General features: G+C 45.7%; 1 protein-coding gene across 1 annotated transcript in view; it reads right to left on the bottom strand.

Annotated features, from left to right (window-relative positions):
* Positions 1 to 14596, bottom strand: part of LOC310876423 (nesprin-2-like) — a 203790-nt gene that overhangs the window by 128024 nt on the left and 61170 nt on the right. The window contains exons 46-52 of the mRNA XM_083789954.1: positions 12231 to 12413; positions 10942 to 11079; positions 9443 to 9628; positions 8276 to 8398; positions 7509 to 7691; positions 6897 to 7019; positions 5770 to 5847 (exon numbers count right to left, since the gene is read on the bottom strand). Coding sequence (XP_083646080.1) covers positions 5770 to 5847; positions 6897 to 7019; positions 7509 to 7691; positions 8276 to 8398; positions 9443 to 9628; positions 10942 to 11079; positions 12231 to 12413 — 1014 coding nt within the window. The remainder of the gene's footprint in view (positions 1 to 5769; positions 5848 to 6896; positions 7020 to 7508; positions 7692 to 8275; positions 8399 to 9442; positions 9629 to 10941; positions 11080 to 12230; positions 12414 to 14596) is intronic.

The raw sequence follows: 14596 nt of genomic DNA, 5'->3' as shown, positions 1-14596 counted from the left end.
TCTTTACCTCTGGGATACTGCATGTTAGCGTGTCCTCAGAGGACAGTCTCTTTACCTCTGGGATACTGCATGTTAGTGTGTCCTCAGAGGACAGTGTCTTTACCTCTGGGATACTGCATGTTAGCGTGTCCTCAGGGGACAGTGTCTTTACCTCTGGGATACTGCATGTTAGCGTGTCCTCAGAGGACAGTCTCTTTACCTCTGGGATACTGCATGTTAGCGTGTCCTCAGAGGACAGTCTCTTTACCTCTGGGATACTGCATGTTAGCGTGTCCTCAGAGGACAGTCTCTTTACCTCTGGGATACTGCATGTTAGCGTGTCCTCAGAGGACAGTCTCTTTACCTCTGGGATACTGCATGTTAGCGTGTCCTCAGAGGACAGTCTCTTTACCTCTTGGATACTGCATGTTAGTGTGTCCTCAGAGGACAGTCTCTTTACCTCTGGGATACTGCATGTTAGTGTGTCCTCAGAGGACAGTCTCTTTACCTCTGGGATACTGCATGTTAGCGTGTCCTCAGAGGACAGTCTCTTTACCTCTGGGATACTGCATGTTAGCGTGTCCTCAGAGGACAGTCTCTTTACCTCTGGGATACTGCATGTTAGCGTGTCCTCAGAGGACAGTGTCTTTACCTCTGGGATACTGCATGTTAGCGTGTCCTCAGAGGACAGTCTCTTTACCTCTGGGATACTGCATGTTAGTGTGTCCTCAGAGGACAGTGTCTTTACCTCTGGGATACTGCATGTTAGTGTGTCCTCAGAGGACAGTCTCTTTACCTCTGGGATACTGCATGTTAGCGTGTCCTCAGAGGACAGTGTCTTTACCTCTGGGATACTGCATGTTAGCGTGTCCTCAGAGGACAGTCTCTTTACCTCTGGGATACTGCATGTTAGCGTGTCCTCAGAGGACAGTCTCTTTACCTCTGGGATACTGCATGTTAGCGTGTCCTCAGAGGACAGTCTCTTTACCTCTGGGATACTGCATGTTAGTGTGTCCTCAGAGGACAGTCTCTTTACCTCTGGGATACTGCATGTTAGTGTGTCCTCAGAGGACAGTCTCTTTACCTCTGGGATACTGCATGTTAGTGTGTCCTCAGAGGACAGTCTCTTTACCTCTGGGATACTGCATGTTAGTGTGTCCTCAGAGGACAGTCTCTTTACCTCTGGGATACTGCATGTTAGCGTGTCCTCAGAGGACAGTCTCTTTACCTCTGGGATACTGCATGTTAGCGTGTCCTCAGAGGACAGTCTCTTTACCTCTGGGATACTGCATGTTAGTGTGTCCTCAGAGGACAGTGTCTTTACCTCTGGGATACTGCATGTTAGCGTGTCCTCAGAGGACAGTCTCTTTACCTCTGGGATACTGCATGTTAGTGTGTCCTCAGAGGACAGTGTCTTTACCTCTGGGATACTGCATGTTAGCGTGTCCTCAGAGGACAGTGTCTTTACCTCTGGGATACTGCATGTTAGCGTGTCCTCAGAGGACAGTCTCTTTACCTCTGGGATACTGCATGTTAGCGTGTCCTCAGAGGACAGTCTCTTTACCTCTGGGATACTGCATGTTAGTGTGTCCTCAGAGGACAGTCTCTTTACCTCTGGGATACTGCATGTTAGCGTGTCCTCAGAGGACAGTCTCTTTACCTCTGGGATACTGCATGTTAGTGTGTCCTCAGAGGACAGTCTCTTTACCTCTGGGATACTGCATGTTAGTGTGTCCTCAGAGGACAGTCTCTTTACCTCTGGGATACTGCATGTTAGTGTGTCCTCAGAGGACAGTGTCTTTACCTCTGGGATACTGCATGTTAGCGTGTCCTCAGAGGACAGTCTCTTTACCTCTGGGATACTGCATGTTAGTGTGTCCTCAGAGGACAGTGTCTTTACCTCTGGGATACTGCATGTTAGCGTGTCCTCAGAGGACAGTGTCTTTACCTCTGGGATACTGCATGTTAGCGTGTCCTCAGAGGACAGTCTCTTTACCTCTGGGATACTGCATGTTAGCGTGTCCTCAGAGGACAGTCTCTTTACCTCTGGGATACTGCATGTTAGCGTGTCCTCAGAGGACAGTCTCTTTACCTCTGGGATACTGCATGTTAGTGTGTCCTCAGAGGACAGTCTCTTTACCTCTGGGATACTGCATGTTAGTGTGTCCTCAGAGGACAGTCTCTTTACCTCTGGGATACTGCATGTTAGTGTGTCCTCAGAGGACAGTCTCTTTACCTCTGGGATACTGCATGTTAGCGTGTCCTCAGAGGACAGTCTCTTTACCTCTGGGATACTGCATGTTAGTGTGTCCTCAGAGGACAGTCTCTTTACCTCTGGGATACTGCATGTTAGTGTGTCCTCAGAGGACAGTCTCTTTACCTCTGGGATACTGCATGTTAGCGTGTCCTCAGAGGACAGTCTCTTTACCTCTGGGATACTGCATGTTAGCGTGTCCTCAGAGGACAGTCTCTTTACCTCTGGGATACTGCATGTTAGTGTGTCCTCAGAGGACAGTCTCTTTACCTCTGGGATACTGCATGTTAGTGTGTCCTCAGAGGACAGTCTCTTTACCTCTGGGATACTGCATGTTAGTGTGTCCTCAGAGGACAGTCTCTTTACCTCTGGGATACTGCATGTTAGTGTGTCCTCAGGGGACAGTCTCTTTACCTCTGGGATACTGCATGTTAGTGTGTCCTCAGAGGACAGTCTCTTTACCTCTGGGATACTGCATGTTAGCGTGTCCTCAGAGGACAGTCTCTTTACCTCTGGGATACTGCATGTTAGCGTGTCCTCAGAGGACAGTCTCTTTACCTCTGGGATACTGCATGTTAGCGTGTCCTCAGAGGACAGTGTCTTTACCTCTGGGATACTGCATGTTAGTGTGTCCTCAGAGGACAGTCTCTTTACCTCTGGGATACTGCATGTTAGCGTGTCCTCAGAGGACAGTCTCTTTACCTCTGGGATACTCCATGTTAGCGTGTCCTCAGGGGACAGTCTCTTTACCTCTGGGATACTGCATGTTAGCGTGTCCTCAGAGGACAGTGTCTTTACCTCTGGGATACTGCATGTTAGTGTGTCCTCAGAGGACAGTGTCTTTACCTCTGGGATACTGCATGTTAGTGTGTCCTCAGAGGACAGTCTCTTTACCTCTGGGATACTGCATGTTAGCGTGTCCTCAGAGGACAGTCTCTTTACCTCTGGGATACTGCATGTTAGCGTGTCCTCAGAGGACAGTCTCTTTACCTCTGGGATACTGCATGTTAGCGTGTCCTCAGAGGACAGTGTCTTTACCTCTGGGATACTGCATGTTAGTGTGTCCTCAGAGGACAGTCTCTTTACCTCTGGGATACTGCATGTTAGCGTGTCCTCAGAGGACAGTCTCTTTACCTCTGGGATACTGCATGTTAGCGTGTCCTCAGAGGACAGTCTCTTTACCTCTGGGATACTGCATGTTAGTGTGTCCTCAGGGGACAGTGAGTCTTTACCTCTGGGATACTGCATGTTAGCGTGTCCTCAGGGGACAGTGTCTTTACCTCTGGGATACTGCATGTTAGCGTGTCCTCAGAGGACAGTCTCTTTACCTCTGGGATACTGCATGTTAGTGTGTCCTCAGAGGACAGTGTCTTTACCTCTGGGATACTGCATGTTAGCGTGTCCTCAGAGGACAGTCTCTTTACCTCTGGGATACTGCATGTTAGTGTGTCCTCAGGGGACAGTCTCTTTACCTCTGGGATACTGCATGTTAGCGTGTCCTCAGGGGACAGTCTCTTTACCTCTGGGATACTGCATGTTAGCGTGTCCTCAGGGGACAGTCTCTTTACCTCTGGGATACTGCATGTTAGCGTGTCCTCAGAGGACAGTCTCTTTACCTCTGGGATACTGCATGTTAGTGTGTCCTCAGGGGACAGTCTCTTTACCTCTGGGATACTGCATGTTAGCGTGTCCTCAGGGGACAGTCTCTTTACCTCTGGGATACTGCATGTTAGCGTGTCCTCAGGGGACAGTCTCTTTACCTCTGGGATACTGCATGTTAGCGTGTCCTCAGAGGACAGTGTCTTTACCTCTGGGATACTGCATGTTAGTGTGTCCTCAGAGGACAGTCTCTTTACCTCTGGGATACTGCATGTTAGCGTGTCCTCAGAGGACAGTCTCTTTACCTCTGGGATACTGCATGTTAGCGTGTCCTCAGAGGACAGTCTCTTTACCTCTGGGATACTGCATGTTAGTGTGTCCTCAGAGGACAGTCTCTTTACCTCTGGGATACTGCATGTTAGCGTGTCCTCAGAGGACAGTCTCTTTACCTCTGGGATACTGCATGTTAGCGTGTCCTCAGAGGACAGTCTCTTTACCTCTGGGATACTGCATGTTAGTGTGTCCTCAGAGGACAGTCTCTTTACCTCTGGGATACTGCATGTTAGTGTGTCCTCAGAGGACAGTCTCTTTACCTCTGGGATACTGCATGTTAGCGTGTCCTCAGAGGACAGTGTCTTTACCTCTGGGATACTGCATGTTAGTGTGTCCTCAGAGGACAGTCTCTTTACCTCTGGGATACTGCATGTTAGCGTGTCCTCAGAGGACAGTGTCTTTACCTCTGGGATACTGCATGTTAGCGTGTCCTCAGAGGACAGTCTCTTTACCTCTGGGATACTGCATGTTAGCGTGTCCTCAGAGGACAGTGTCTTTACCTCTGGGATACTGCATGTTAGTGTGTCCTCAGAGGACAGTCTCTTTACCTCTGGGATACTGCATGTTAGTGTGTCCTCAGAGGACAGTGTCTTTACCTCTGGGATACTGCATGTTAGTGTGTCCTCAGAGGACAGTCTCTTTACCTCTGGGATACTGCATGTTAGTGTGTCCTCAGAGGACAGTCTCTTTACCTCTGGGATACTGCATGTTAGTGTGTCCTCAGAGGACAGTCTCTTTACCTCTGGGATACTGCATGTTAGTGTGTCCTCAGAGGACAGTCTCTTTACCTCTGGGATACTGCATGTTAGCGTGTCCTCAGAGGACAGTCTCTTTACCTCTGGGATACTGCATGTTAGCGTGTCCTCAGAGGACAGTCTCTTTACCTCTGGGATACTGCATGTTAGCGTGTCCTCAGAGGACAGTGTCTTTACCTCTGGGATACTGCATGTTAGTGTGTCCTCAGAGGACAGTGTCTTTACCTCTGGGATACTGCATGTTAGCGTGTCCTCAGAGGACAGTCTCTTTACCTCTGGGATACTGCATGTTAGTGTGTCCTCAGAGGACAGTGTCTTTACCTCTGGGATACTGCATGTTAGCGTGTCCTCAGAGGACAGTCTCTTTACCTCTGGGATACTGCATGTTAGTGTGTCCTCAGAGGACAGTCTCTTTACCTCTGGGATACTGCATGTTAGCGTGTCCTCAGAGGACAGTCTCTTTACCTCTGGGATACTGCATGTTAGCGTGTCCTCAGGGGACAGTCTCTTTACCTCTGGGATACTGCATGTTAGTGTGTCCTCAGGGGACAGTCTCTTTACCTCTGGGATACTGCATGTTAGTGTGTCCTCAGAGGACAGTCTCTTTACCTCTGGGATACTGCATGTTAGCGTGTCCTCAGGGGACAGTCTCTTTACCTCTGGGATACTGCATGTTAGTGTGTCCTCAGAGGACAGTCTCTTTACCTCTGGGATACTGCATGTTAGCGTGTCCTCAGAGGACAGTCTCTTTACCTCTGGGATACTGCATGTTAGCGTGTCCTCAGAGGACAGTCTCTTTACCTCTGGGATACTGCATGTTAGTGTGTCCTCAGGGGACAGTCTCTTTACCTCTGGGATACTGCATGTTAGCGTGTCCTCAGAGGACATGTCTTCATCCTTCTGTCCGTCCTCTTCCTCAAAACCACCCTGCATTAGTAATAGTTAGCAACGTTTCAACACTGGTTTAGTCAGCAGTACACAGTCAAATCCAGTGCTCATTCATCAATTTGTAACTGAATGGTCCCTTATTCTGGGTCCAGGATTTTACAATGTAGCAGAAAGCAACAATGAAAAAGAGCCAAGAAGAGAAAAACAGGTAATTACTTATTTCAAGTATTGAAATAAAGGATAATCCTTTTTGATAGGACTATATATAAAATGTGTAGGCTAAGCCTACAGTATCTGTGTTTTTCAAACAAAATTGTACCTTTATTCAACACTTAAAACAATTATCTAAAATGACATCAGCATGAGTCGATGAGCAGTCAGTTACTGAGATACTGTAATGTGGTACAGTATAGCCAATTGAAAATAAAAAAAATAATTGTGAATGAATGCAGATAACAAGACTGTTCATGAATTGCAAGGAGGGTCTTGAGTTGGCCTGGTACTGCAGGTGCTATAATTGTGCAAGGTTTGGATTTGCATCACATTCATGATGTTGTATTTGGGATTCTGGGTCCCACACTGACTACTAGCCTACTGTACCAGGCACGCTCAATCAATAAGAGCTGGAATGGAGAGACACCACTCACATGGCTTACAAAGAAAGCACATTGTTTAGTATATACTGTAAGAAGAGGAGTACACTGTTCTCTGATAGGCAGAGAAAATGCATCCATGTACTCTATGTCTTGGAGTGAATGGATAGAAGGAATCTAGATGGCACAGGCTCACAGCACAGCATTGATTTAAAGTAAAAAGAAAATGGAGTCACATACCGGTAGTTGAGTGAAAACACGAACTTGTCATGATTCAAACAGCAACAAAACATGTAAGCTGTTGATTGTCGCTGGTTTGGTATACCATGGGTCAACGTTACCTGGGAGGAGCTGCCATGCGGGGGTCTCTGCAGCTGGTCTGTGTGGTCTGGTTTGGTATACCATGGGTCAACGTTACCTGGGAGGAGCTGCCATGCGGGGGTCTCTGCAGCTGGTCTGTGTGGTCTGGTTTGGTATACCATGGGTCAACGTTACCTGGGAGGAGCTGCCATGCGGGGGTCTCTGCAGCTGGTCTGCGTCTCCTCCAGACATGTTGGACGTCACATCCTCACTGAACAACATCTCCTCCAACGTCTCCTTCTCTTGCCTCACGTTCACCTGTCATACACATCAAACAACAACAGGAAAGACAGGAAAGATGTCGTCAGAGAACAGAGTAAAAACCTTTCTAAAACCGAGATCTGATTTGACCTGCACATCATGCAGAGTGGATAATTCTTCATATAGGTTGTGGCAGAAAACCATCCAGTTGACTGATTTAGTGCAGCGTTTGCTAATCTGTGATCTGACTGCGGCAAAATAACTGGCAAAACACTACGATTATAATGAGGATTTCCTTGAAATTTGTATGAAATTTGTACAACATACATGTAGTATAGTGATACCACTATACTACATGTATGTTGGCTCAAAGCCGGAACACAATCGACGGACGGATAATTAAAATAGCATGAGGTCAGTCCGCTGCCCCCCCAGGTTGGCAGAGTAAGTGTAGCGCCTTAGATAATTGACACTGCAAAGTCGTAGGATAACAATTATATATAAAAAAGAAAAAGAAAACAAGGCTATATGGTTTCACATCTATACCTCCAGCAGCGCAGCATGTTGCTGGGCCAGCTGCTCCAGCTCCTGGAGGGGCTCCAGCAGCAGCTGGGCTCTGGGGAACACAGACAGACTGCTCTCTGCTCCCTGGGGGAGGCCCAGCTCTCTCCTGCACCTCTCCATCTCCTCTAAGGTCCTGTGCATGGACTGCAGGTTGGCCAGGATCACCTGTGGGTGAAAAGCTCGTGTTGAGTGAAGGGAGGGAGGCAGTGTAGGAGAGACAGACAGCAGGAAGGTCGAGTGTGGAAAGAATTGTCTAGGAGAGAGGCAGACATTATAGGAAAGCTGAGAGACAGACAGTGTAGTGTAGGAGAGACAGATAGTAGTGACGTCTTCAGGTGGTATTCAAACAGGACAGTTTGTGGAGGTGAGAGTCATAATCAATTCACCTATAGCTAAGACCTCCCAATATCATGGATTTAAATGGATTAAATATACTGGTTCATTTTTGGAACCATTCCTTCAAAATCTCTTCCAAATCCGTCAACAAGGCCTTCCATATGCAGTGGGAAAATATGTGCGTGGCATTTCTTTTTTAAAACAATGTTTTATCATAATAGGAAAACTATTGGTGGAGAGGTTTGTCTAACCCAAGTTATGCTTAGCTGTGATTGGACCACAGCAGTTTGCGGAGGGGCTTAGCTATAGGTCTTGAACTTCACCACAAAGTAATGACATTCTCCTTTAATTGGATCATTATTTGATCAGACAGTTGCAAAACCACTTGAAAACAGCCGAAAACAGCCTCTCACCTGCAGATTGCTAAGGTGCTCCTCCGGTGGCAAGCTAGAGCTGTCCATAGAAGAGAAGATGTCTTGGATCTTTGAGACGTTCTTCTCCATGGCCTTGAGCTCGGTCTCCATGGCATTCACCTCCTGAATGAAGTGAACGGTTTAGAGAGAGAGAGAGTTGCTGAAACGAAACCCTTGTCATTGCTAAGGAGGTTTGTTAGACTTGGTTCCCAAAGTGGGGTCCGGGGACCCCCAGGGGTCCTTGAGGGAGTTCCAGGAGGTCCCCAGCTAAATGATAGTTAGGAACCAAATGGAACCTTTATGGGTCTGTAACTCTGAGAGTGTACAAATGGAACCAAATGGAACCTTTATTGGTCTGTAACTCAGAGTGTACAAATGGAACCAAATGGAACCTTTATTGGTCTGTAACTCAGAGTGTACAAATGGAACCAAATGGAACCTTTATGGGTCTGTAACTCAGAGTGTACAAATGGAACCAAATGGACACCAACGGGTCCATTTTGTTCCATTTTGTACACTGTCTGAGTTAAATTAAATTTGATTTTACAATACAGATATACTGTATGAATTGTGGTCCCAGAGATAGAAATGCCATTAAATGGAGGACCGTAGTCTAATTCAGGTCAAACGTGGTCCTTGAATTGAAAAAGGTTGAAAATCACTGCTAGAGCCGAAACAATCTTCTCTTATGGGGGGTCTTTGGCATATATTTTCAAACGGGGGGTCTGCGGGCTAATGAGTATAATTTTGGGGGTCCTTGACATGAAAATGTTTGGGAACCACTGTGTTAGAGAGGACAGAAAACCTTTAACCCATTTAGACCTGGGAACGATTCTACAAATGTCTTCTAAAAATCCTGAAAAACCCATGTTTCTATGTCAGTCGTTTTCATGTCAAGGACCCCCACGATTATATGTAATTGGCCGCCGACCCCCATCTGAAAATATGTAGTTCCAGGAACCCATCAGAAGCAAAGATTGGAGTTAAAAACGTTCGCTCTGAAAGAATATATATTCAAAGATTTGTGCCACATTTTCACGATTAAAAAAAAATAATAGCAGACCTACAAGCTCGTAGCACAGCACTCGGCTTGTAGATCTGCTATTTTTCAATAGCTAAAAAGTATAACCTAAATAATGCTTAATAAAAACTCCTTAGTCTTCTCACAGCGGCGGCGTGCAGAAGCTGCTCCAGAGGCTCGGTGATGTTGTCCTGCATGGCGTCCACCTGGTGGTCCACGTTGGCCAGCCTCTCCTCCTGACCGCTGGTGTCACACACGGCTGAGATCTCCCTCAGCAGAGGTCTGAAGTCCTCTAGAGCTGCTCGGATCCTCTCCGCGTCCTCCAGGACCAACTGAGGGCATACAGCAGTACAAGTTTGAGTCAATGGAAAATTGCGGGCTCAGGCAGCAGGCACTCATAAAGGGGCGATTCATACTTTAGTTGTGCAAAGGTTTCATGCCGAAAATAGCCCGAAGCACAACGTGTTGACTTGTGTTCAGTTGTTGTTTTTGGCAGCAAATGTCTATTTTAGTTTTAGTCGTTTTCACATTTTTTGTCACCCAGAATGTTTTAGTCGACTAAATATCATAAGATTGTAGTCGACTAAATCTACAGGTGATTTAGTCGACTAAAATGTATTTTGGTGGGCCTTGATGCCGTCGTAATGGCTGATTTTACACTTGCTGAAAATAGCTCACAACGTTGTGAGCTTGTAGATCGGCTATTTTCAGCAAAGTGTAAAATGAGGATCTCTTGTCCACTAGTCCCTTCCTAACATTATAGTCTAGTTTTTATTTGTTGACAAAATCAACAGTATATTTAGTCTTAATTTTTGTCATCATGGCTTACTTTTCATTTAGTTTTCGTCAGTGAAAAAAGGTAGTCGACGAACATTTTTCAGCATAGTTTTTTAGTCGGTTGTGTTCTTGTAGACCTGCTATTGTCTGTGCTCAACATACTGTACACAGCGTGTACCCAAGTATAAATCAAGGGATAGCGAACATACTAAAAATGCTTTCAGGTGTTTCTGCATATTTGCATCGCTTGTTTCCTGCAGAGCCTTAGATGTAGACAGTTACGCAAACTGCGTTCACTTGATGGGGTTTCAGTCCAATGTGTGGCTCTCCTACATAGACTTCTATTGAGCATGGGGACAACCAACTGGGACAAGTCCTGGACCGGAATTAGGCAGAAATGCATTGGACCCAGGCAACAGCCCAGCTTTAATGATCTTAAATCCCTTTATTTTAGATTGTTTTGTAGTAATGGTACAACATAAACATTACAGAGACTTTAGTTGTTACTGTACAATACTTTAAAACAGTTGTCATGTTGCACACATGCTTTAAATAGCTCTTATTTGCGCCGCCCTCCAGCGCTCGGTTTCTGCCACCTCTATATCGTAACTCTTCTATTAGACGGCTCTGGTTTCCTGTATCCTCACTGACCTGCAGGGAGTGGGCGTGCCTCTGTGACCTCACTGACCTGTAGAGAGTGGGCGTGCCTCTCACTGACCTGTAGAGAGTGGGCGTGCCTCTGACTGACCTGTAGAGAGTGGGCGTGCCTCTGACTGACCTGTAGAGAGTGGGCGTGCCTCTGACTGACCTGTAGAGAGTGGGCGTGCCTCTGACTGACCTGTAGAGAGTGGGCGTGCCTCTCACTGACCTGTAGAGAGTGGGCGTGCCTCTGCAGGCTCTTGGCTGATGAGTAAGTACATGGAGCCCGGACCCAGGACTTGGCTTCTTCTATCCAGCAGATGGCGCTATGAAGCATGTCCTCAAACCCCTGAAGATAGGCGGGGATCTGAAACACAATAAAAAAGACAAAACATTACAATATATCACTGTTGTCAAAAATGTAAACAATTTGATGCTGCTATATTAATATTTGAAGTTTTTCAGAATCAGCCTCAGTCCAAAAGTGTCTAAGTGTGTCTGTGGGTATTATAAATATTGAACCAATGAGAATTATTAACAAGAGCTTGTGACAAAAAAAACTACATTGAAACCATGTTGGAGCACAGTTTTCATTTTTTTCCTGATTTCCTCAAATGTATAAGGCAGTGGTTCCCAAACTTTTTCATGTCAAGGACCCCTGAATCGACAATCATTAGCCTGCGGACCCCCATTTGAAAAGATATGCCAGGGACCGCCCAGAAGAGACTCTTTTTATTACGGCTCTAGCAGTGATTCTCAACCATTGTAATTTCAAGCACCCCTCAGTTTGACATGCATTAGGTTACGAACCCCCATTTAATGGCATTTTCTATCTCTGGGACCCCCAATTTATATCGTAAAATCAATGTAAAATTAACTCTGAGAGTGTACAAACGCGTCCGTTTGGTTCCATTTGGTACAGACCCAAGAAGGGTCTCACACCTTCCTACCTACATGACTGCCTGCCTAAATATGTCCCAAACTGCCCCCTAAGGTCTTCCACTGCTGGCCTGCTCGCTTTGCCTAAAAAAAATGGCAACAAAAAAATACGGGGAAGCAGCTTTTTGCTTCTACGGGCCGTCGGCATGGAACAAGCTCCCACTGTACCTTCGTCAGGCAACCTCTGTAGACATTTTTAAAGCACAGCTCAAGACCCACTTCTACAACATTGCTTTTAATTGATCTTTTATATTTTGTTATTCATGTCCTCACTGTACTGCATTACTGCTTGTTTTTTAATGTCGTTGCCTTGCTTTTCTTTTTTTTTCTCCTCCATTGCTCTGTAAAGCACTTTGAGCTGCATTTCATGTCATGAAAGGTGCTATACAAATAAAGTTTTATTATTATTATTATTATTATTTGATTCCTAACAATCATTTAGGTGGGGACCCCCTGGAACTCCCTCAGGGACCCCTGGGGGTCCCTGAGATAAGGACCCCTGGGGGTCCCCGGACCTGTGTACCTTGCTGAGGAAGGCGGTGCGCTGCTCCACCATGTTGGCGGTGGCCTGGTACTAACCTTGCTGAGGAAGGCGGTGCGCTGCTCCACCATGTTGGCGGTGTCCTGGTACAGCTGCAGCGGTTCTGTGAGCCGGTCCATGAGCAGGTGGGCCCGCTCCGGCTCGTCCTCCGCCAGATCCTGAGCCTCGCTCTCCAGGACACTGAGACGACTGTGCCACGTGTCCAACTCGTCCCACACGCGCTGCAATGGAAGACGAATTGTAGAGGGACGTCATATGAAAGCAGGGAATCATTCATAGCTTCAAATTGACATATTGGTTGTTCAGTTTGACCCACCAGTTTTGGAGATAGAGTAGAGTAATGTAATAGAGTAATGTCTTGGAGAAAGCAGCGAGGTGAGAAAAAAGGCTTGAAAGGCATGTCTGACACTTATTTCAGACATGCTCTAGTATGTGAAGAGTCTGCCTGTGCTATTAACTCATTTTTGGGGGGAAATTCTGGTGAAAAGCTGATGGCAGGCTCTCAGTCAAATCTGGTCAAAAAATGATAAGATTCTATATAAACACTTGTTTCTGTACAGTTAGTTGTCTTTTATTCAATCTCAAATACCTGCACATTGTTAGCTTTCTAAATGTAAACAGCGTTGTTGTAAGGTTATTTGTCTTCATGAGTGAGTGTGTTGGACGTGCAAATGAAGGTGTTTCTTTGGTGGATTTGGCTCAAGAGCTTGAAAAACTAATATCTGTCGTCATTTTTCATAAGATGGTGGTTGATGCAAGTCCCTACACTACTACTTAAGAACCATAATCACTTACCGCTAACCATAACTTTGCGCTAGAACAGACAAAATATCTTAAAAACCCAGTGCTGATACCTGTGCACCACGCCCCCAAATACACAAGCGCCTGAAAGAACACTTCGTTGTACGACCTACAGCATAGCAAGCTTGAGCTTGTAGATTATTTTTTTTGCAATACGATTGAAAAAGTCAAAACAGGGGCACCGGGGTTAATGTGTTTAAGAAGTTAGCATTAATGTTAAAGGTTTTATGACATTCATTTTCATTTGTTTTTCTTTTTTCTTTTAGGTTTTATGACCTCAATTACACCCAAAAAACCTGAACTTTGAACATTCAGTGGATTTTCTGTGGTCTGAAGTTTTCTTTGGGGTTTGGAAGCCTTTTGAGCTACAATGAAAACAGGCAACACAGTGAAAACAGTGACATCTGCTGGCAAATCCCATTGACATATATGGGATTTGCAGGATCTTACATCACAATCTGCCGGCAAATCAGAGCACCTGTTTGAGCCAGAAAACCCCAGATCACAGAGAATCTACTGAATGTTAAAAGTTCATGTTTTTTGGGTGCAATTGAGATTAGAAAACCTACAAAAAATAAGAACAATTCCAAAACCTTTTTTTTAATGTCACAATCCCTTTAATATACTAAGTGTATGTGTGGAACCTAAAGGCACGAATGGACTGATTCCACCAGACATGTGCATGTGCATCAATTACATGCTTTGATTCTGGTTGGAGATCTGTGATGCGTGTCATCAGTGGTGTAGTCCCATGTGAAGCAATTGGCATACTGTCAAATTAGCAACACCCTCTCCTCCTGTCCTCCCTGGCCAGGGACGTGCAGAGAGTGTTAGAGAGGCAATGCCGTAAGAGGGCACTTTTGGACAAAAAAAGCTGATCTACAAGCTCCTAAACGCCCCTAAACGCGTCGCGCTGCGACGCGTTTAGGGGCGCAACCCATGCACCACCGCCACCACCGCCACCACCACCACCCTCCCATGCATGTGCGACTGTGCGTGGATGCACATGCAGTACATACATGACACAGGAATAAAAGCGTTTGTTTTAATTTAATAAATTAGTATGTATGTATGTATCGGAAGGTATGTACTGTATAAGAGATGGCCATGCACACACACACACACACACACAGGAGTATACAACATTGTGCCATTGAAGAACTGTTCTGTACATCGGTGGCTTCTGAGAGATGTCGGGTTAACCAGATCAAATAAGAATAACAAGTTATTAAGGCTATAATAAAATAATATGATACCTCCACTGCATAATGTTATTTACCACTTTGGTAACCCAATTCCTCACGTCATCTACACCGTTTTGTGAAGTGTCATCATGTTTAACCCATTTTGGGGCTGGAACCACCTTTTGGTGTTAGTATTATGTTATGCTTTAGCTATTGAAAAATAGCAGATCTACAAGCTCCGAGTGGCGCGCTAGGAGCTTGTAGGTCTGCTATTTTTGAAAAATCGAAGAACGACTGACATAGAAACATAGCTTTTTCAGAAAACTGTCAGGATGTAGAAGACATTTTTAGAATCTGATCTCAGGTCAAAATGGTTTAACATTTAGAAGGAAAGGATTACAGCCACTCATAGAAAGGTC

Source organism: Protomyctophum parallelum (assembly GCF_964188405.1).
Source record: "Protomyctophum parallelum genome assembly, chromosome: 19".
NCBI lineage: Eukaryota > Metazoa > Chordata > Actinopteri > Myctophiformes > Myctophidae > Protomyctophum > Protomyctophum parallelum.
The sequence above is the reverse complement of the archived record's forward strand: the minus strand, read 5'-3'. Positions and strand labels throughout refer to the sequence as shown.